Source organism: Athene noctua, chromosome 18 (genome assembly GCF_965140245.1).
Source record: "Athene noctua chromosome 18, bAthNoc1.hap1.1, whole genome shotgun sequence".
In the NCBI taxonomy this organism is placed as follows: Eukaryota; Metazoa; Chordata; class Aves; order Strigiformes; family Strigidae; genus Athene; species Athene noctua.
The window spans coordinates 563,979-587,568 of record NC_134054.1 but is presented as its reverse complement, the minus strand read 5'-3'; the positions used below and the strand labels follow the sequence as shown (position 1 = coordinate 587,568).

General features: G+C 43.6%; 1 protein-coding gene across 1 annotated transcript; it reads left to right on the top strand.

Moving 5' to 3' along the window:
* Positions 1-885: 885 nt before the first annotated feature.
* LOC141967805 (myosin-1B-like) lies at positions 886-22,767 on the top strand. The gene is made up of 40 exons (XM_074921953.1): positions 886-898; positions 1,104-1,150; positions 4,526-4,766; positions 4,847-4,990; positions 5,084-5,240; positions 6,356-6,383; positions 6,481-6,592; positions 6,681-6,773; positions 7,879-7,942; positions 8,034-8,132; positions 8,226-8,329; positions 8,410-8,548; positions 8,795-8,913; positions 9,010-9,159; positions 10,102-10,272; positions 11,134-11,440; positions 11,549-11,628; positions 12,050-12,137; positions 12,232-12,349; positions 12,516-12,639; positions 12,725-12,861; positions 12,963-13,218; positions 13,845-14,087; positions 14,309-14,485; positions 14,572-14,717; positions 14,805-14,895; positions 14,984-15,373; positions 15,604-15,730; positions 15,823-15,941; positions 16,215-16,411; positions 16,828-17,011; positions 17,097-17,262; positions 17,415-17,539; positions 17,733-18,041; positions 20,488-20,691; positions 21,064-21,189; positions 21,284-21,454; positions 21,541-21,645; positions 21,789-21,884; positions 22,480-22,767. Exons 3-40 carry the CDS (start codon positions 4,563-4,565, stop codon positions 22,633-22,635), a joined length of 5,826 nt encoding a protein of 1,941 aa, XP_074778054.1. The 5' UTR covers positions 886-898; positions 1,104-1,150; positions 4,526-4,562; the 3' UTR covers positions 22,636-22,767.
* Positions 22,768-23,590: the final 823 nt, after the last annotated feature.

Sequence of the window (23,590 nt, the reverse complement as noted above, 5' to 3'; positions counted from 1 at the left end):
CTGTGGATTGACAGGGAAATAAACACCACTAAAGTAAATAAAGTATTTTTCAATAAATTAATTTAAACTATAAATCTCATTGCCAGAGAGCTCTTTGGATGCAAAAAAAGTAAAATTGGTCCTAAAGTGATTAAGTCAAAGGAACAAAAATCTAACAAAGTCTCTTGAACAGAGCCATATGTACTCCTATGAATGTCTAAACTCAAGATTTCCAGAATGTTAGAAGACACACAAGTGAATGTTATTTTATATTTATATCCAGAGATGGAATAAAACTTAATGGACACTTAGTATGGTTCAAAGTAGTTATTCTCTCCAATACATTGTGCTATGTTATGTTACAGCTGAAAGAAGTGAAGCAGACCAATATTTAATAATCTGATTAAGTTAAGCAGTGCAGACAACAGTAAAATCGATACCTCACATCCAAGGTCTGTAAGTAGAGAGCTCTGTAAAAGGACAGCTGTCATCAGACTTATGGTAGCCTCAGAAAAGGTTAAGGTATGTACCCAAATGTCACTGTGCTTGCCCAGTGAAAGATTGTCCCTGCTCCCTTAGCTCAGATTCATGGAGCATCTATGGCCTATAGTTATTAGTAGCTACCCTCATCCCTCTAGTCAGCATTAGCTGAAATTCCCTCCTCAGGAATCATCTCGTATTATTTATAGGAGATTTATTCACACAGCTAGTGAGAGAACAAAAAATTTCTAATTATATCTAGTAACATCACTTTCTAGTTTTCAGTTCGTTCAGTTTGCCAGACAATGCTTTGCCAAAAACAAGGTTTGCCAAAAATGCTTTGCCCAAAGACAGAGGAGGCATCTGCAGCATGTGCTGACCAGACTCTATAAAAGAGTCCTTGAATCTGGGCTGTCCCGTCTCCAGAGAAAACTTCATGGTAAGTGCATGTCTGTGACTGTCAGAAAGGGACAGCGTCCCTGCAGTATACATGTCCCACTTCAGCCCTGCTGTCCTGGTGTATGTTTCTGCATCCACAAGGATTTAATATCTGTAAGATAAAGCATGCTGGTATTTTCACTTTGTGACTTGCCTGTGGAATTCTGTGCAGCAGTAATGAGGGATCTGCCATTTCTGCTTTACAGCACTGATCGTCTTTCAGCCTGCAAGATATTTTCTCTTATCATAAGAGGTAAGACCCTAATTTACTCACACTTAAGAGACAGACAAAAAGGTGTTAGTTTTCTGTAGAACAGTTTTCTTTGTGGTGACAAATTTCTGTAAAATTTTATGGGCAATTGTTGTATGCCCCTATATTCCTGGCCACTGATTAGTTATGGTAAATGGAGCATGCTGATGGTTGGGTAGGCTGCTCATGGCAAGCAAGCTTTCCAAAGTGGCTGTGCTTGAAGCCACTAGCCACTGATGTCATGCCAGGAAATGCTTCTTGGGGATTCCTCATGTTTAATTATGGATCAGTGAAGTAAATGATCTGCTCTGGCATGAAGACCAGATAGACAGAGCCAGCCAACAGAACAGACTATTGCAAAATCTTACAGGTTTGTAACAAATTATATCTATTACTGTATATTATATTGGCCAAAAAATATATATTAAAATACTTTTTAGACTATGCTGTAGGGGTAGGGTTATAATCTGCATGTGAGCTTCGTACTAGGAAACTTGTTAAAAATGTGAAAATCAACTAATCAGTTACACAAACAAACAAAAAAAGGAGATGTACTGTTCCTGTTCCTCTGAAACACATCAGAGTAAAGTGGAGGATCTACATGCTACTAGGAGTTGTTGCAAATGTTAACATTTGGTTGGCTTATTTAGATAACTAAAAGTCATGACATGACATCTAAATAAATCGTCTGTTTGCCTGACTTCCTAGGAACTCAGGTGTGTTCTATTACTGGACATGTGGTATATCCTTGGAAATCCAATACTGCATTTAGATACCCAGCTTTAATTTGTAAATTCTTGAACTAAGAAAGTTAGAATTTTCTAACTTTGCAAATAATTATTTTCACAAATGATTTGCATAGAAAGAAATAATTGGTGATGCAGTATTTTAACATTATATTATCTGTGCTTATATACCATTTGCTCACATACTACTTCCCAGAGTTGGGACAGTTGCAACAGATTTCTGCCATTGTCAAGGAAATATGAGTGCAGTCGATTTAAGATGAGAGCCACACTGAAATTTAAGCATGAGATGAAATATGTAGTTAATTAGAACTTACACTAGAACTTAATTTGGACAATGGAACATGGGGGGGGGTGGGGGGGGGGGGGTGGGCAGGGGGGGAATCTTGTTTTGTTCAGATAGAACTGATCTCTAAAATTTCCAGTACAACTTTCTTAGATTATTTAAGTTGTTGTAATGTCCTTGCCCAGGACTATTTCTGATTTAGATCTTGGTATATTTAAACCCAGAAACAATTTTTTTTATATCTTTAAGATACCTAAAGGACAAAATTTGATAAGAAAAGGGGGCCCAGCTAGCACCGACTAGTACAGCGTACAGCTGATAGCACAGCTAACAGTTACAGATTTCAACAGTAAGAAAGCAGTTGTACACATCTAACTCCCACTTTATAATTAGAATCTATGTGAAAAAATGAGGAGGCTGGAATCTGAGCTTCCTTTAGCCTGAGGGATTTTGCCACACTCATACTTTACATAATTTCCCTTGCCATAAAATTGGAAGGCATTCTTCATAACAGGACCTTTCCTTCTGCTGGAGGAGGTGTGCCATTATGAAAGCAATGTTCATCAGTATGGCAGGGTGACAAGCAGGATGACAGTTGCTGGAAGGGTGTCGCTGTTTAGAATCTGCCCTTGGTGTTTCTGGCCCTAAAAGTCACCTTTGTGTGGCACAGAGAGAGAAGGTACACACCTTATTTCCAAGACTGATGTTATGATGCTGGGTTGCTTAAAGAGTTTGTGATGAGAAGCAAAAAACTCTAGTGAATGGTTCAGAGCACCAGCAAAAGACATCATGCATGAATCAGTCCTCCAAACACCTTCTGGACTCTATTGTGTGTATAGACAAGCAAGGTTTTTAATGGCTTTTTGGTCTGGGAACTCCAGGTGGGTGATGTGAATATGCTTTTCCTCTGGCATTATCCCTCACTGTGATGCTTCATTCTGTTTGGAACTGTTTGTTAATAGTTATTTGCAGAAGGACACAAAGCATTTACAATATGCTTCAAAGCTTTGAGCTTCCAAAATGGCAAGTGCTTCCTTGATGTTCATTCAATCACGGTAGCTTTGTGGCATTCCTCCACAAATGTTGTTTAAAATTTCCCTGATGGTATCTCCAGTTTCCTGATGCCTATCAATCTAATTGGAAAGAGCAACTTTTTGAGGAGTGGCTGGGGACTGTACACAGAGACTGTGCAAAGAATGTAGAAGTTGCCCTGCTCAACTTGACAAGGCATTAAAACTTAACCATCTCACAAAGTTATGTAGATGTCCAGAAATGTAAAAAGAAACACAGACCCCTCAGCGTTTTTCAAATTTGAATCACATTATAGAATATATCAGTGCTAGAAATATGTCAATGCTAAGAGCATCATTAGCAACCTGATGGTGGATGGAATGCATTCTCAGGAACTGGGAAGATGAGATCAAACTGAGGGACTCATGAATATGCTACAGAGCAATATTACCCTTAAGGAGGCTCCCAAAAGTCTTCAGCCTGGAGCTTACAAGAACATAATGAATTTTAGTAAAGGTGGTGTGAAGTATGAAGCCTTTCTGGCACGTAGGAAGGAATACCCCCATACAATGTGTTATGTTGACTGTAGTATGGCTAGAAAAAACCTTTGCAGAAAAAGGTCATGTGTCCTTGTGACCATGTGTCAGCAGTGTGCCTTTGCAGGAATGAAAGCCAACAGCATACTATCAGGCACTCATAACAGTAGGCCAACAGCAGGTAAAGGGAAGTGATTCTTCCCTTGTATTCAGCTCCCATATCTGGAGCACTGTGCTTAGTTTGGTGTTCCCTGGTGACAAGAAAGACGCTGACATTCTGGAATGAGTCCAGCAAAGAACTTCCAACATAGAAAGGAGCAAATGATGTATGGAGGAGAGGCTGAAAGATACAGTTTGCCCACTCTGAAAACAAAATGAAAATGTGGTTGTCTTATTGTTATCTTCAACAAAAAGTGGGTGGTTATGCAGCAAAAAGAGGCAGACTCTTCTTGAATGTGTGAAGTGAAAATATGAGGGACAACAGACACATATTGCAGCAACAGAAATTTTGATCAGGTATTAGGAAAAGAAAATTCACCATCAGGGTGGTCAGACGTTAAACAGAGATGCAGAGGGACCAAGGAATCTCCATTCTTGGAGATAATAAAAACTTTGCTGGAAAAAAGCTCTGTGTAACTTCATCCAATATTTGACCCGCTTTGCACAGGAAGGTGGGCAAAAGAAATGCCTGACATTCTTTCCAAATCACACATTCTATGATGCTGTTGAAGTTTTTCAATAAACTGTGTGACAACAAAAAATATTGACTCATTTGGGCAACATACCTGCTCTTCCACAGTGTTCTCTGTTGACGAGTCCCTCCATAAAGTGCAGCCATGTCGTCAGACTCTGAGATGGCCATCTTTGGGGAGGCGGCTCCTTACCTCCGAAAATCAGAAAAGGAGAGAATTGAGGCCCAGAACAAGCCTTTCGATGCCAAGACAGCCGTCTTTGTGACCCATCCTAAGGAATCCTTTGTGAAAGGGACAATCCAGAGCAAAGAAACAGGGAAGGTGACTGTCAAGACTGAAGGTGGAGAGGTGAGTAAGAAACAAAGCTGAAGGACACTATTTGATTGTCACTGTGAACTCTTAGCTGACATATGGTCTGCCTCTGACAGACCCTGACCGTGAAGGATGATCAGATCTTCTCCATGAACCCTCCCAAGTACGATAAAATCGAGGACATGGCCATGATGACCCACCTCCACGAACCCGCTGTGCTGTACAACCTCAAAGAGCGTTACGCAGCCTGGATGATCTACGTAAGTACCAGCAGCAGTCTTCCTCTGGGCAGCGAGGAGGAACTGCTCTGCCAGGGTAGGTGGAAGCCAACGTGCTGTCTCCCTTCCTCACAGACCTACTCGGGTCTCTTCTGCGTCACTGTCAACCCCTACAAGTGGCTGCCGGTGTACAACCCGGAGGTGGTGTTGGCCTACCGAGGCAAGAAGCGCCAGGAGGCCCCTCCACACATCTTCTCCATCTCTGACAATGCCTACCAGTTCATGCTGACTGGTGAGTGACTCCATCTCTCTCAGAGGGAATGTCCCATTAAATTCTCTGGAGGCATACTCTGTCTCAGTAACATGAAGAGTCTTTTTCAAAGCTTTCATTGTTCTGATACATACATACTACTGTGTGTTTTACTATCTCCACACCATTATTTCTACTATTTTAAATAAAAGACATGTCTGTACATGGTGAAGTGTTCTGGCAATTTGACTGTTTGTTTGTTTTAAGTTTATGCAAACTGGTGCGCTGGTCTTAGAGTGATTCCATAAAAAATACACTTATAAAATAATCATAGTTTCCCTGATAAATACGCTAATATTTTCTTAACACCTCATTAGAGTTTTATTTCAGTCATACCATTAATCACTACTAATTTAAGCAGGATTTTTTCACATCAGTATTTATAAAAAGTACCATAGATAGTTAGTGTGTCAGGAAAAACAATAAGCCAAATGGACTAGGAGGTGCAAGGAATATGTTTATATCTGTAATGACATAGTGAAGGTGATCAGGATACAAAAATCATATGTAATGTGAAAATTCTGTCTAATTATGTTAATTTACCAAATGGCTACAGGAAACATCAATAACACAAAAATATTCAGATTTGTCTTTATAAAACCATGACATGAAAAAATGAAATGGAACTATATATTGCCTCTTGGTTTTCTTTCACCTTTTCATTCCTTTCTTTCTCCATGATATTGGGTTCAGAACTATTACCCTTTCTCAGGATTCCTTGATCATGGGTCCTTACTCTCCCTTTTTCTACTGCTTTAAATAGAGTCAGTGTAGCAAATTAAAATAAAATAAAATAAAATAAAATAAAATAAAAAAAAGAAGCAGAAACAGAAACAATTTACTACATATGGGAGAAAAAAGATCATCATAAAGAATGCAGAGGGGGAAAACCACGTCCCTTCAAGGGTTTTCATTATTCATGGAAAAGAATTACTTAGCAAAGAACTGAATTTTAAAAGACTGTTACTAGTAAGAAAAAAAAAAAAAAAAAAAGCAGACACTTTTCTTGAGATAACTTACTTCCATTTACTGCATTTATTTTCTGTCTTTTTCTGTTCTTCATTTACAAAGTCTATCTGTTTCTGCCTCTTTCACAGATCGTGAGAACCAGTCGATCCTGATCACGTATGTAGATCCCTTCTCGGGTCCCTGTGGGGCTGCCCGGTGCTGGGGGACCTCCCGCCTGACCACACGCTCTCTGCTTCTCTCTTTGGTTTCACAGCGGAGAATCCGGTGCCGGGAAGACTGTGAACACAAAGCGTGTCATCCAGTACTTTGCAACAATTGCAGCGAGTGGGGAGAAGAAGAAGGAGGAGCAGCCAGGCAAAATGCAGGTAAATCTAAAATGCTGAAATCAATGTTTTTCTCTGATCCTGACATGATTTTGGGGAAGGATAACCAACAGTAATTATCATCCTACAGGGAACGCTTGAGGATCAAATCATCAGCGCTAACCCACTGCTGGAGGCCTTTGGAAATGCCAAGACCGTGAGGAACGACAACTCCTCCCGCTTTGTAAGTTGTGGATTAGAGAAGTCGACATTTACAGGTGAACAAAGATGTCAGAGAAGAAGCTGCTACTTCTGATGTGTCATGAGTGGATTGTTGTATTCATTGAATTAATATTTTCCTCATATTTTCATCAACTAAAATCTATCTGACTAGACTATCTAATTAACATTATAACTTTAAAAATTTAGTACAGCAAGGAAATATTTACAAATGGAGACCATTTAAATAGGTATAAATATCTATATTATTTGATAATTATATATATATATATACACACACACATACCTACTCCTGGCATATGTCATACACACTATAAATTTAATCTGTGTAAATCGATATTATTCAGAAAGGAGGGAGGAAAAGACAGACAGAGAGCATTAAAACTGCCTGCATCAGATCAACAAAAACATGAATATGTTTCTTTTAGACACTGAACTGGGCAGGTCTATTAATCTGACTGTTCAGGTATTGATACAAGTTATTTGGAGAGGGATAAGGACAAAGATGTCTTCAGGACATCCCAGCAGACACCAGACTACTCTATGATATCTCTTTTTGGTCATTTTAGTGCAAAATTTTGTTAGATAATTTGTGAATGTCCTTGAATAATCACAATACCAACCCACATTCTCAGTCTGAAATTCTGTGTTCCGGGTTTGTTGTCCCTATCCCCATAACTCAGAAAATAGCAGATGCCTTCTGTTTTTCCACAAAATCAGAAAATCCCATTCAACATTTACACCACCAAAATCCGCCTTCGCAGATTTCTATCTGAATATAAAAAATGAAACTAGTGCATCTTGGCTTTTTTGATATCCGTTTGAACTGAGGCATAAATGACTTAATAAAAGGCTTGCTACGTGGTTTTCTTGTTCCTGTGCTTTCAGGATTACCCACTAAATAATAATAACTCGGCTCAGATCTTTACCTTAGTATTGCCAGTATAGTTTCCTGAAATTTTTTCTTGCCTTTTTAAAGAAAAATAAGAAAAACATTCAAAACAACTTCTAAGATTAAATCCTGTTTTCTGTGGAAACCTGTCCTCTGTGCTTAAATACTGACAGTCTTAGTGAAATTTCAAAATGTCTTTTTTCTTTCCCCTCTAAAGGGTAAATTCATTCGAATCCACTTTGGGGCCACGGGCAAACTGGCTTCTGCTGACATTGAAACATGTAAGAGACCTCCTGACCTGAACACCTTCCTTCCTCCCTTTCCACCTCAGTGTACTTTCTCAGGCTTAACTCTTGCTACCTGCCTTGCCAGATCTGCTGGAGAAGTCCAGAGTCACTTTCCAGCTCAAGGCAGAAAGAAGCTACCACATATTCTATCAGATCATGTCCAACAAGAAGCCAGAGCTAATTGGTAGGAAGTATTATAAGTTGTTCGATGGAATCTGAACATGTTTAACATTTATCTTTATTCTTATGCCCAGATATGTCCTATTCTTCTTTACAGACATGCTCCTCATCACCACCAACCCATATGACTACCAATTTGTGAGTCAAGGTGAGATCACTGTTCCCAGCATTAATGACCAGGAGGAGCTGATGGCTACAGATGTAAGTGACACAGAGCATATTGGTATGGCGAAAGTTCCATTTAATGGCCCAGAGGCTTATTTCACTGATTCTGTTGCCAGAGTGCCATTGACATCCTGGGCTTCACTGCTGATGAGAAAACAGCCATCTACAAGCTGACAGGGGCTGTCATGCACTATGGGAACCTGAAGTTCAAGCAGAAGCAGCGTGAAGAGCAGGCAGAGCCGGACGGCACAGAAGGTATTAAAATCTAGAACTCCCAGTAACAGAAACACTTACATAGCTGGAACTTGGCATTCAGATATCTTGCTCCAATTTATTTTCATAAAGTCATAAATCTCAGCTTCCATAATATTCATGCTTCTAAATTTCCTTTCAAACTATCACAGGATTGCAATAGTGAAACCTACAACTACATCTTAGAAGACATCTACTTTCAATGATCGCTTCTCCTCTGTGACTGTCTTCCTCTCTCTTTGTGTTTAGTTGCTGACAAGGCTGCCTATCTGATGGGTCTGAACTCAGCAGACCTGCTCAAGGCCCTCTGCTACCCCCGAGTCAAGGTTGGGAATGAATATGTGACCAAGGGTCAAACCGTGCAGCAGGTAACAACCAGCTGGTGACTGGGAACCTCTGGCTTGTATCATTTACTATTTGCTCCAGACATTGTTTTTCTTCTGCTCCATTCTTCTGTGCTCTAGGTGAACAATTCAGTGGGTGCTCTGGCAAAGGCTGTCTATGAGAAGATGTTCCTGTGGATGGTGGTCCGCATCAACCAGCAGCTGGATACGAAGCAGCCCAGACAGTACTTCATTGGTGTCCTGGACATTGCTGGCTTCGAGATCTTTGATGCAAGTACCACAGAAATCATAGTAAAATCTCTAAAAGTCTATTAGGCCTCAATCAAAACCAGAATTATGCTGTCTTTTTTGAAAACATTCCGTTCACTTGCAATTTCAAATCAAGTTCTCCTTTTTTTTTTTTTTTTTTTTTTTAAACCTGTGGGTTGTTTTTTGGTTGTTTGTTTTGGTTTTGTTTTGTTTTGTTTTGTTTTTCCTGGAAATGCTTTCTTTCCTTGTATATGTCACTTGCTTTTTCTCCAGCACAAATCATGAGCTTCAAAAGATCTGCGTCATACACAAGGAAGAACAGCTGCCTTTACATAATTAGTGCTGATGTTGAAGCTTTTCAATAATTTGAGCTTAATATTAAAAAGATCCACTGAGAAACAGCACACACATACTGAAGAGACAATATCTTGGAGAGTAGAAAGAGAAAGGTAGACATAAGTCCCCCACAAAATTGTGCCAAGTCTTTGGAAAAAGAGACCAATATATGTCCTTTGCTTATGAAGAGTCAAAGGGTGATCCTAACAGGAATAACACATTGGCTGCCTTTAGTGCTGACAGAATTCTACACACACTTGGGGAAGGTACTTGAGTCCAAGCCAGGACTGACAAACACTGAGAATATCTAATTTTTCTGTAGGCGCAATGGAAAAACTTACAGAATACAATGAGATAAAAGTGATATAAATTGCACCTTGATATGGATAAGACTGCCGAATAATTTTGGTATTTCATATAAGAATGAATTATATATTTAAACATGATTCAGGTAGCAAAGAGGAAAAAACCCTCAACCTCTTTAAAAATACATAATAGGATGTTTTAACATTAAAAAGTTTTGTTCTAACTAAGCATCCCTGAATGAAATTCTGAGTGTACAGGAGAAAACTGTACAGGCAATTCTTCATTTTGAGAATGAGTAAATCTTGTCTTTGCATTAAACAGTTCAACAGCCTGGAGCAGCTGTGCATCAACTTCACCAACGAGAAACTGCAACAGTTCTTCAACCACCACATGTTCGTGCTGGAGCAGGAGGAGTACAAGAAGGAGGGAATTGAATGGACATTCATTGACTTTGGCATGGACCTGGCTGCCTGCATTGAGCTCATTGAGAAGGTATGTTGATTACATTTAAGTTTTTATTATTTCCTCTCTGTGACAGAATTTTAGAATTTCCTGGCTACTGGTATTCAAAGAATACCTTTTCATTTCCAATATTGTATGTATTCAGAAAATAATTTCTAAGGACCTTTGCGATTAGGCTGCACATGAAATAACTTCAGGTTATGCACTAATTACATTATAATGCAATTTATTAAAAAATAACTAATTATGTTTATTTGGCAATAGAAGAATCACACACTGTAGGTGTGTTTTCAAATCTACAAAGATGAAAGATCTCTTTTCAGAAACCCAGACAACTTTTCAGTATTACAATTATGATTTCAATATTAATACTGTGATTTCTGAAACAAAATTTCTAACCAAAATCATACCTGTATATGAAAAAGAGGTACTAGCTGAACAGGGATGAAAAAAACCTCAGTATGAGTTGATACATCCTGTTGTGTAGGAATGAAGAAACAAATGTTACAAAAAGTAAGATTTCAGGAAGTAGATGAAAGATCTGTTGCTCTGTTGAACAAAGGTCAATTTTAGTAAGACAGTTTCATATAGACAATTTACTTTGGGAAAGTATAAATGCAAAAAAAAAAAATCTCTTTTTGATTCATCAGATTTTCCAAATTATTTAGAAAAATTTGTGGGACTATTGTCACACTGTTAGTTCTGAAATGTTTTAGTTTCAGACACAAATTCATATTTTATCAAGTACTCGATGTGCAAAATGTAACAAAGATTTGATCCATTTTTGATCCAACAATTTAATCAATTTTTCAGTTTCCTTTGCCTTAATGCAGTCTCCTTCTGAAGGCAGATCTGTATATTCTTGCTGTTATTTTTTTCTGTTTCTCCCAGCCCATGGGCATCTTCTCCATCCTGGAAGAGGAGTGCATGTTCCCCAAGGCAACTGACACCTCTTTCAAGAACAAGCTCTATGACCAACATCTGGGCAAGTCCAACAACTTCCAGAAGCCGAAGCCAGGCAAAGGCAAGGCTGAGGCCCACTTCTCCCTGGTGCACTATGCTGGCACAGTGGACTACAACATCTCTGGCTGGCTTGAGAAGAACAAGGATCCCCTGAATGAAACTGTCATTGGGCTGTACCAGAAGTCATCAGTGAAGACACTGGCATTACTCTTTGCCTCTGCTGGTGGAGAGGCAGGTCAGTGTTCTGAAATGTCATCCCTTTGGTGCACAGTGATTCTGCAAAACTGTGGAATCATGAATGAGACCCAAAACCATAAATGTTTAATTATCTTCATTTTATCAGAGGCTAGTGGTGGTGGTGGTGGCAAGAAAGGTGGCAAGAAGAAGGGTTCTTCTTTCCAGACTGTCTCAGCTCTTTTCAGGGTAAGTAAACACTCCCTCTTTTCATCTATTGAAATTAGAATTAAACTGCTCTTTCAACAGGGTCAGCCACAGTAACTGAACAAACAACTTTTGCTCTAATCCTCATTAAAAAAAAAAAAAAAAGAAAGAAAAAGACACTGTAAAGTCAAAAATTTACACTTAAAACTGGATTTTGTCATTAAAATATGAAGTACCCCCCCTCTATTTCTCATTGCAATGATGACAAAATTTTTCTGTCGCAAAATGTGATGTTCAATATTCAGAATCAGAGGAGATTGAGATATTGATTGAGGTAGTATCAGCTGATAATATCAGCCCAGTACTTCTCCATTGATAGGACTTTTATATGCTAAGTTCAAAGAACATAAGAGTTATCTTTTCCGTATTTCATGTAAACACACATTAAATCATGATCCCACAGGAGAACTTAAACAAGCTGATGACCAATCTACGGAGCACTCACCCCCATTTTGTCCGTTGCATCATCCCAAACGAAACAAAAACGCCTGGTAAGATGCTCAAGAAGGCAGAGGAGTTGCTCTGATGCAACCGTTCCCCTCTGCACTGGAAGCTGTGGTATGCATTTATGCTCTGAATTGCTAGGTGCCATGGAGCATGAACTGGTACTTCACCAGCTGCGGTGTAACGGAGTGCTGGAAGGGATCCGAATTTGCAGGAAAGGTTTCCCCAGCAGAGTTCTCTATGCTGACTTCAAACAGAGGTAAGAGCACTGCACTGCACTCCCCAGCATCATTAAAAACAATGTCGGTTCATTCAGGCTGGACTCCTTTGTCAAAAATAGCTGTATGTGAGCTGATGGGGTTCAGCGGCTAGGGTGTGTTGGCTGGGACAAAAATAGCCTTATCTTCCTCTTTCTCTTTTCCCAGATACAAGGTGCTAAATGCCAGTGCCATCCCAGAGGGACAGTTCATTGATAGCAAGAAGGCTTCTGAGAAGCTTCTTGGGTCAATCGATGTGGACCACACCCAGTACAAATTTGGCCACACCAAGGTACAAACCCTGCTTGACTCACTCACTGCGTGTCAGTGCTTTGCTCTATGCGACAGTGATGTGCTGCAACATCCCCTTTCTCAAGGTGTTCTTCAAAGCTGGGCTGCTGGGACTCCTGGAGGAGATGAGGGATGAGAAGCTGGCACAGCTCATCACTCGCACCCAGGCCAGGTGCAGGGGCTTCCTGATGAGAGTCGAATACCAGAGAATGGTGCAGAGGAGGTAGACATTCCTCACCTTCAGTTAAAGTCACTGTACTTGGGAGAAAATGTTGGCACCCATCATACTGCAAATATTCAACGTACATTTTAATTATGCTTCAGGGAGTCCATCTTCTGCATCCAGTACAACATTCGTGCATTCATGAACGTGAAGCACTGGCCCTGGATGAAGCTGTTCTTCAAGATCAAGCCCTTGCTGAAGAGTGCAGAATCTGAGAAGGAGATGGCCAACATGAAGGAGGAGTTTGAGAAAACCAAGGAAGAGCTTGCAAAGTCTGAGGCAAAGAGGAAGGAGCTGGAGGAGAAAATGGTGAAACTGGTGCAGGAGAAGAATGACCTGCAGCTCCAAGTGCAGGCTGTGAGTAACATGAGTAAATACGATCTAACTCTTCTTTTGTACTACAGAACTCAAATTGTCCAGTAAACCGCCTTGCAAAATATTCTAAGCTGATACCAGGTAACTAAAGGCAAAATTCAGGCTACAGTCTTTCCCCATCAAATCTCAGTATTACAAAGTTGACCTTAAGCTAAAGAATGACTTTTCAGTCTTAATGCCTACATGTACATGCCCCCATGTGAGTTCATGACATGAAGCTGCATTATAGTTACTGTAGCGTATTAAGTAGACTAATGATTCAGTTGACCAGCTACTCTGCCTTAATTCTGTTGATGAAATGAAGACCCTAGTGACATTTCTTATGGCATATCTTACCCGAGCTTCTGTAGCTACTGCTCCCAGAAGACACGGATGCCCATTACATCCAAGGAGACAAGTGCCAGCCTTGGATGTTTGTCACCAAAGGCATTTGGCCTCTCGGAAACTTATTAGGCAATATTAAGGCAACGACCTTAAGGTGAATTCGAAATTTGTAATTTGTAATTTAATTGTGCGATAACCTTTTCCCCAAAAGTAATCCCTGAGGCGTTACTGATGCACATCTGTTCCTTCAGCATTAAATGACCTTTCCTATATTTTCCCACCAGGAAGCTGATGCTTTAGCTGATGCTGAGGAAAGATGTGACCAGCTCATCAAAACCAAAATCCAGTTGGAAGCCAAAGTAAAGGAGGTGACTGAAAGGGCTGAGGATGAAGAAGAAATTAATGCTGAGTTGACAGCCAAGAAGAGAAAACTGGAGGATGAATGCTCAGAGCTGAAGAAAGATATTGATGACCTTGAGCTAACACTGGCCAAGGTTGAGAAGGAAAAGCATGCCACTGAAAACAAGGTACACATGTGGGGAGACACATCAAGGGCCAAAACATCACTGACCCTTAGGGCAAGAGCCTGCTACCGTAAGACATGTTGCCTTTGGAAAATTTTCAGCTGGTACTTCTCTGAGCATCCAAAGGATAAATGAAACACTTGGCAAAATATTGTAAAGAGGAAAAGTCACGGCACCAGTGAACATATTTTCTACCCAGTTTTGACACTTGCTCATATTTGTAGGTGAAAAACCTGACAGAGGAGATGGCAGCCCTGGACGAGACCATTGCCAAGCTGACAAAAGAGAAGAAAGCCCTCCAAGAGGCCCATCAGCAGACACTGGATGACCTGCAGGCAGAAGAGGACAAAGTCAATACGCTGACCAAAGCTAAGACCAAGCTGGAGCAGCAAGTGGATGACGTAAGCACAGAGGTGTACAGCAAAACCAGGACAGGTAATAGAGTTAAACCTGACTGATGGAGCAATGATGGTCCTGTTTGTTTTAGCTGGAAGGGTCCTTGGAGCAAGAGAAGAAACTGCGCATGGACCTTGAGAGAGCCAAGAGGAAACTCGAAGGAGACCTGAAGCTGGCCCATGACACCATAATGGACTTGGAAAATGATAAGCAGCAGCTGGATGAGAAACTGAAGAAGTAAGTGTGGCTGTGGGGCACCTGAGTGCTGGGCTGGTGCACTTGTCTTTCCTCTTTGAGCTCTGACACGGTTTGCTTTGCCCACAGGAAAGACTTTGAAATCAGCCAGATCCAGAGCAAAACTGAGGATGAGCAAGCCCTGGGCATGCAGTTACAGAAGAAGATCAAGGAGCTGCAGGCAAGCCTCTGTCCCTGACCCCCTCTCACCCAGTCTGAGGTCAGGAAGGAGGAGGGCATGGGTGTGAAGGGTCCCTAATGTTCCCCAGGCTCGTATCGAGGAACTGGAGGAGGAAATTGAGGCAGAGCGAACCTCTCGGGCAAAAGCAGAGAAGCATCGGGCTGACCTCTCGAGGGAGCTAGAGGAGATCAGCGAGCGCCTGGAAGAAGCAGGAGGGGCTACAGCAGCTCAGATCGAGATGAACAAGAAGCGTGAGGCAGAATTTCAGAAGATGCGCCGTGACCTTGAAGAGGCCACGCTGCAGCACGAAGCCACAGCTGCCACCCTGCGGAAGAAGCACGCGGACAGCACAGCTGAGCTTGGGGAGCAGATCGACAACCTGCAACGTGTGAAGCAGAAGCTGGAGAAGGAGAAGAGTGAGCTGAAGATGGAGATTGACGACTTGGCCAGTAACATGGAGTCTGTCTCCAAAGCCAAGGTATTGAAAAATATCCTGAAAACAACTTGCAAATAAATCATGTTGAAACATATGGTCAGGTTACAATATAACTCTCTGACTCCGTATGGAACTGTATTTCTAACCCTCTAATGCCAAGGAGCAGTATATAACTTGCATGCCTGTGCACATTTTTCTGCTGGGATTTGAGCTGTTAAGAATCACGAGGTGTCCAGATACTAATCTTCTTTCACTCTCCCTCTTCTCCACAGGCAAATCTGGAGAAGATGTGCCGCACACTGGAAGACCAGCTGAGTGAGATTAAGACAAAGGAAGAAGAGCATCAGCGCATGATCAATGACCTCAGTGCTCAAAGAGCTCGTCTGCAGACAGAATCAGGTGAGAGCCCCCTCTGAGCTGTGGAACAGGAGGTCATGCTACACCCGTCAGAAACGACATTGAAAATATTTCCTTCCTCTGTGCTTTCCTAGGTGAATATTCACGCCAGGTGGAGGAGAAAGATGCTCTGATTTCTCAGCTGTCAAGAGGCAAGCAGGCTTTCACCCAACAGATTGAAGAACTCAAGAGGCACCTAGAGGAAGAGATAAAGGTGATGGTTTTTCCTACATCTGGCCAACAAAAATGCTCTTAACTTCCCACTGCCTAGTGGGGACAGGGTCTGCTTAGCAGAAGCCATACTGGGAGAAGACATTCATTTCTGCAGGGAGTCTGATTGGTGGATTTTGTCCTGCAGGCTCACATCTGTCCTTCACTGCAAACACCTATACCCTCCCAGCGGTCATGTTGGCAGTGTTAAATGAACTCATTGGGAGAGATTTCCCAGACATTACCATTCCTTGTCCCAATCCCCCTCTCTACCCAGGCCAAGAACGCCCTGGCCCACGCCTTGCAGTCAGCTCGCCACGACTGTGACTTGCTGCGGGAACAATACGAGGAGGAGCAGGAAGCCAAGGGGGAGCTGCAGCGCGCCCTGTCCAAGGCCAACAGCGAGGTGGCCCAGTGGAGAACCAAATACGAGACGGATGCTATCCAGCGCACGGAGGAGCTGGAGGAGGCCAAGTACGTGGGCAATGTGGGGAAGACAAAATAAGGGGTAGGCTAACAGGGGAAATTTGAAGACACGACTGCGATGTTGTCCTAAAAAGTTAAAGCTGTGCTTTGGGGCAGGGTAAGGGCTGAGGTAAAGTACATCCTCCAAAGGCTGTGGTTTAGGAAATGTAGAGGAAAATATTCCCCTGACCCAGGGAATGGTACAGAAAACCTCTGGACACTGAACACAGAAGGCACAGTGGCTGTGAAAGCCTGGGAATCTGAACTGGGAAAACAATGACAAGCTGGGGGAGGACTTTCACTGTCTGTGCACAGGACACGTACTCAGTGAAGTGGTAAAATGTCCTGTCGTGAAAATCCCATCAGCCACACACCACAGCCTCCCCTTTGCTCTCAAACCATGAGCTGTTCTTACCACCTCCCAGGAAGAAGCTGGCACAGCGCCTGCAGGATGCAGAGGAACACGTTGAGGCTGTGAATGCCAAATGTGCCTCCCTGGAAAAGACAAAGCAGAGGCTGCAGAATGAAGTGGAGGACCTGATGATTGACGTGGAGCGATCTAATGCTGCCTGCGCGGCTCTGGATAAGAAGCAGAAGAACTTTGACAAGGTCTTTGGGCTCCAGCCCCGGGGCTCCTGGGCAGAGCATGTCCTCCCGACTGCCACCTGCATACTGACGCCCCGTTTCTCTTCAGATCCTGGCAGAATGGAAGCAGAAGTATGAGGAAACGCAGGCTGAGCTGGAAGCCTCCCAGAAGGAGTCTCGCTCTCTCAGCACGGAGCTCTTTAAGATGAAGAATGCCTATGAGGAGTCCTTGGACCACCTGGAAACGCTGAAGCGGGAGAACAAGAACTTGCAGCGTAAGTGCCTGGCCCTCTGCTCCTGGCAGGGCTTTCTCCCTGTCCACCACTACTGCCTGCAGGTCTGCAAAGATACTTGTCACCTTGGTGTGGCTGGGCCCTTCCCCTTCAGCTCTGAGCCTGACCGTGCCACTTCTCACCCTTCCTTGCAGAGGAGATTTCCGACCTCACGGAGCAGATTGCAGAGGGGGGAAAGGTGATTCATGAGCTGGAGAAAGTCAAGAAGCAGATTGAGCAGGAGAAATCTGAAATCCAGGCTGCTCTAGAGGAAGCTGAGGTACACACCCACAGTCACTGGTGTCTGCCCTGAAAATATGAGCAATGAGGAAATATGGCTGAAAAATGCATGGTCCCCCTCTGTTTGGGCTGGGCAATGCAGCCAGCTGAGATTTCCTGGAATATTTCAGAATCTCCCAGAAAGCAAGCAGTAGCTTTACTGACATAACAAATGATTGTGTCCACTTGTCCAGGCCTCCCTGGAACATGAAGAGGGCAAGATCCTGCGCCTCCAGCTTGAGCTCAACCAGGTGAAATCTGAGATTGACAGGAAGATCGCAGAGAAAGATGAGGAGATTGACCAGATGAAGAGAAACCACCTCCGAATTGTGGAGTCCATGCAGAGCACCCTGGACGCCGAGATCAGGAGCAGGAACGAAGCCCTGCGGCTGAAGAAGAAGATGGAGGGAGACCTGAACGAAATGGAGATCCAGCTGAGCCATGCCAACCGCGTGGCTGCAGAGGCACAAAAGAACCTGAGAAACACGCAGGCAGTGCTCAAGGTATGTTAAGCTAAGGGCGTGCACAGAGGTGTCTCGCTTGTCTAATATCAGAGAACCACTGGATCGTAGAGTGACTTGGGTTGAAAGGGACCTTCAAAGATCCTCTAGTCCAGGCTCTCTACGGTGGGCAAGGACAAGATCAGACTGCTCAAAGCTCCATCCAACCTGACTTTGAACACTTCCAGTGATAGGGCATCCACAGCATCCTGTCACTGGATACCAGGGAAAAGACATCAGCATGTTACTCTCCATGTCCCCTCCTCAGGAACCCGTAGAGAGCAATGAGGTCGCCCCTCATCATCCTTCTCTCCAAACTAGACAAATCCTATGTCCTCAGCCGCTCCTCAGAGGACATGCCTTCCAGCTCTTTCGCCAGCTTTGTTGCCCTCTGTCAGATGCATTCAGGCCCCTTAACGTCCTTTTTCAGTTGTGGGGCCCAGAACTAAATGAAATGCTGCTTAATACACTAGGAATTCAGCTCCAGCTGTGCCTTAGCCTTCCTGATCCCATCCCTCCACATCTGGGCAGCAGCCTTATGTTCTTCCCAGGACAGGTGTCTTTGGTTCTACTGCCTATGCATTCTCGTCTTACCCTTCAGTTTGACCAGGAGGTCCATACTCAGCCATGCTGTTCTCCTGCCTTCCTTGCCTGATTGCTTACACATGGGAATTGGGAACTCCCATGCACTCTGGCACTCCAAGGCAAGTGTTCTTAAAGAGCAACTCTCTTCTTCTCCATTAGCCCTGAGGACAGTTTCCCAGGGGGTCCCACCCAGTAAGTCCTTCAACAACTGAATGTCTGCTCTCCTAAAACTTAGGGTCTTTACCCTACACTTCATCTGGCCCATGTCCCTCAAGACTGTGAATACCACCAGGGCATGATCACTGAAGCCCAGGCTGCCAGCAGGTTTGGCATCTCTAATCACTTCATCTGTGTTGGTAAGCAGCTGGTCCAGTAATGCTTCTCCTCCACTTGGGCTGTCTATGCCCTGCATGAAGTCCCCTGGACTGGATGGAGTGTCCTGCGCTTCTTACAGCTTGCTGTGATGCTTTTCCAGCATATGTCAGACTGATTGAAGTTCCCCAGCTGGATCAGAGCCTGCAAGCGTGATGCTTCCCATAGCTGAAGTAATATCACTTCACCAACAGGCTCCAATTTGTCAGCTGGCCTGTTGCAAACACCAGCCACGAGGTTTCCTTCGTTGGCGTGGCCTCTAATTTTTACTTATAAGCTCTCAACCTGGCTCATCACTGTTTTTCAAAGACACCTCTCTGCAATCAACCCATTTTTCACATGGAGGGCAACCTGCCCACTTCTCCTTCTTTGCCTGTCCTTTCTGAACAATTTACAGCCATTGATTGCAGCGCTGCAATCTTATGATTCATGCCACCAGGTTTCAGTAACAGCAGTCAGATCATAGCTTTCTGGGTGCACAGCGGCTTCCCAACTCCTCCCATCCCTTACCCATGCTATGTGCATTGATACAGAGACACTTAATTGGGCAATCAACCATATTACCTTTTAGGGGAACAAACCCTAATTCCTTTGGAACCTTCAACAGATGTTTCCTCATTGCTTCCTAACATATCAGCAGCCCCCGGCTCTTCTCCATTACTCAAAACTCCATTCCCTTCCCCTGCTTATTCCAGGTTAAAGCTCTGGCCAGCTTGCGGCCAAAGAGCCTCTTGCCCACACTTGTTTGGGTGAATCCCGTCAGCTCCCAACAGACCGAGCTTCTCATAGAAGCAAAAACCTTGAATATGGCACCAGCTAGACAGCCAGGCATTCACCTGTTTAATCTTTCTCCTCCTTCCTGAACCCCTTCCTCTGACTGGGAAGGTAGAGGAGAACACCACCTGTGCTCTATATCCTTTTGATATTGCTCCAAGGGACATACAGTCTCTTTTGACGCTTCTACATTGCCTTGTTGCAATATCATTAAAGCCTACATGGACTAGTAGGAGCAGATGATAACCTGAAGGGCTCACCAGGCTTGGCAGCCTCTCAGTGACATCACGAATGAGAGAGAGCTCCTTGTGGGCAGCAAACTTCTCTAGAGCAATTGTCTGGATGGTAAGTGGGTGTTTTGGTTCCTTTTAGTAAGGAATCTCCAGTCCCTAATACCTTATATAATAATACCTTATGGGCTTTTCCTGTGGCACTGGTTCTAATGCGGGTGGTTGGATCCATTTTGCATGGTTGACTTTTCCTGGATCCTTTTCTTGATCACGGGCTCTTCATTTTTCAGCCCCAGAGCATTGACTCTGTTATGAAGCAGCACTTTAGAGGATGAGGAAAGGTTCTTTCCTCTGCCCAATATATACATTTTATCTATAAATACATATATAGATGTATTATACTGACATAGTAATGATTAGACTGGTGGTAATTGCCATGCTGTAACCGTGTTGTGCCACCTTATAATGTCTCTTTCCTCTCTTTCCAGGATACCCAGATACACTTGGACGATGCTCTCAGGACACAGGAGGACCTGAAGGAGCAGGTGGCCATGGTGGAGCGCAGAGCAAACCTGCTGCAGGCTGAAATTGAGGAGCTACGGGCAGCCCTGGAGCAGACGGAGCGGTCGAGGAAGGTGGCTGAGCAGGAACTGATGGATGCAACTGAGAGAGTTCAGCTCCTCCACACTCAGGTTAGATTCACTAGATTCAAAGTCTCAAGGACCGTTTTCTTTTTCCTTTTCCAGATTGTTCGTCTGTGTAATTTCTTAAATAATCTCTTGCCATAAAAATCTTAACCTGAACCAGAGTTATTACCCTTGTATGAAGAATTAGATTATGGCTAAATGAGTAGGATTCCATTAACAGGAGACAGACGTGCTTTGCAAAATCCTAAGCACTCTTTGCTATCTCACTGAGTATGACCTAACAAGATGACTCATTTGAAGGAAGATGATAATAATAGATGTATCAATGATAAGTTTAAAAGTAAACAGTAAGTTTCTAAAAGTTTCTAAGGGTTTGTTTTTGTAACTAACTGGATGATATTATTTGTTGTTCAACAGAACACCAGCTTGATCAACACCAAGAAGAAGCTGGAAACAGACATCGCCCAAATTCAGGGTGAAATGGAGGATACGATCCAGGAAGCCCGCAATGCTGAAGAGAAGGCCAAGAAGGCCATCACAGATGTGAGCTGGGGGCTCCTTTCACTGCTACTGGTGGATGTGTTCTCCCCCAAATGTCTCCAACCCCAAAATGGCTTTCACCCTTTGCTCCCTTCAGGCAGCCATGATGGCCGAAGAGCTGAAGAAGGAGCAGGACACCAGTGCCCACCTGGAGAGGATGAAGAAGAACCTGGACCAGACAGTGAAGGACCTGCAGCACCGTCTGGATGAGGCCGAGCAGTTGGCACTGAAGGGAGGCAAGAAGCAAATCCAGAAGCTGGAGGCCAGAGTGCGTAGGGCTTTGAGTTGTGCGTGAGAGAACGTGTCATGTAAGTAAGCAGCACGGAAGCTCCAAAGCCGGGCTTCTCATTGCAGGTGAGGGAGCTGGAAGCGGAGGTTGACGCTGAGCAGAAGCGCAGCGCTGAAGCCGTGAAGGGCGTGCGCAAGTACGAGAGGAGGGTGAAGGAGCTGACCTACCAGGTAAGGCAGGAGGCCTCCTTGGGCTGACAGAGCTTTCTCACAAGTAGTCGAATTTTGCACACACCATCCCCAAGGGGAACTGTTAACCACACACGACGCAGAACCAATAATTCATTCTGTTTGCTGCTTACAAACCACTCTAGTCTGAGGAAGACCGGAAGAATAATCTCAGGCTGCAGGACCTGGTGGACAAGCTGCAGATGAAAGTGAAATCCTACAAGAGGCAAGCTGAGGAGGCTGTAAGTATTGCTTGAAGACTGGGCAAGAGTCACCTTCCAGCGGGGCAGCATGCTCGTTGAGATGAGTACAAATCCCAGGAAAGGGGCATGAGAGGAACTGCCAAGTCTTGGCCACGCCACGAGGCCTTGCAGAGTTCTGGGCACCCTGTGCTCAGGGATGAACTGAGGGAAGTTCTGCGGCCTGTTTGATACAGAAAGTCAGACTAAACAAACCCAGGGCTCTCACCTACTGACTGAGAAGTTCCTGAGTCTCTGCTACAGACCAAAAGCAGAGGGTTTCAGGGTCTTTCTCCACCTGCTAAGCCACACTGATAGCTGGGCATCAATAATGGGGGAATAAGTCCAGAAATGACAAATCCAAGTGACAGAATTGCTCCTCAGGAGGGACACAGTGCCGCTGAGGCTTGTCACAGTGGGGCCCTGAATAAGGGAGGATGAGGAGGTCTGTGTGAGGCTTCCGTGTAGGCGGTGGTGGGTGGGGGATGGAGGTTTTGCCTTCCCCCAGGGAAGAGCAGCAGACCCGCAAGGACGAGGCGCAGGAGGAGTGAAACCCCTGCCCTGGGCTCCTCACCACCGACTCCCTCTCCCCGCACAGGAGGAACTGTCCAATGTCAACCTCTCCAAATTCCGCAAGATCCAGCACGAGCTGGAGGAAGCCGAGGAGCGGGCTGACATTGCAGAGTCCCAGGTCAACAAGCTCCGTGTGAAAAGCCGGGAGTTTCATGGCAAGAAGATAGAAGAGGAGGAGTGAGGATGTCATGAGGCAGCAAAGTGACCTGAGGGATGCACAAAATGTGAACCTCTGTCGCTTTCGCCTGCAATGAATGTTTGTAACCATGTCAATGTCTAGAGAATAAAGATCATAGGTTCCTTTGCATACACAGCAGAAGAACACTGCGTTTGGTTGTTACAACTGAATTCTGCACTTATGTAAGTTTGGGGCATTTTCAAACACAACATTTTATTTCACTTTAACCCTTGGGTAGCAGTAGAGATTTAATTAGCCCATCTCCAGTATTTCTCCATGTGTCCTATTACATTACTGGGTAGGGAATAACAGGAATTTAATTCCCATACTGGCAAGAGGAGAGGATCAGGTCAAAGGCAGTTTGAGTACCTTGTCATTCCTGGCACAGCAAAATATGATTCTGCCTTGGGAGTTCTCTTTCTAAATGGGTGCAGTACACAGAGGATCTCTTTGCTGGTCTCACTTTGGCAAGTTGTCTTCTGAGGCAAGTTGCCCCATTTAAAAATAAATAAATAAATAAATAAATATATATATATATATATATATATATATATATATATATATGGAGCTCCAAAGGCATCTGGATGTCTGTGAGCCCTCATGGAGGAACTCAGGCAAGGACTGAGATGCTGCCTCCTTTGAACAAGGCAGGTGAAGGCCACAAACTCTAGAGAGTGGATTTTTATTGAGCAAAATTAAGGATTAGGCAAAAGGTTTTATTTATGGGAGAAGTTATTGACAATCAGTTCTAAAGCAAAACAAATAATGTATTTGTATAGGAAGACAGTGCAGTTCCTTGCTTTCTCTGTTAGGCAGAATAGCCAATATTAAGAGAGAATGCTCCTGTTGTAAATGAAATGGAGATTGATGAAAAGGATGGTAGAAGTAAGTGTGAACAAGAGGACTCACCGTGGGATAACCCCAACCAGTGTACCTTGTAGAGCCACCAGAGCAAGCT

Excerpts from the sequence above, each read along its gene's own strand:
- LOC141967805 (XM_074921953.1), top strand. The coding sequence starts at position 4,563 with ATGTCGTCAGACTCTGAGATGGCCATCTTTGGGGAGGCGGCTCCTTAC. Across the intron at positions 6,593-6,680 it reads AGCAGCCAGGCAAAATGCAG|GGAACGCTTGAGGATCAAAT; the intron begins GTAAATCTAAAA and ends ATCATCCTACAG. Across the intron at positions 11,441-11,548 it reads CTCTGCTGGTGGAGAGGCAG|AGGCTAGTGGTGGTGGTGGT; the intron begins GTCAGTGTTCTG and ends TCATTTTATCAG.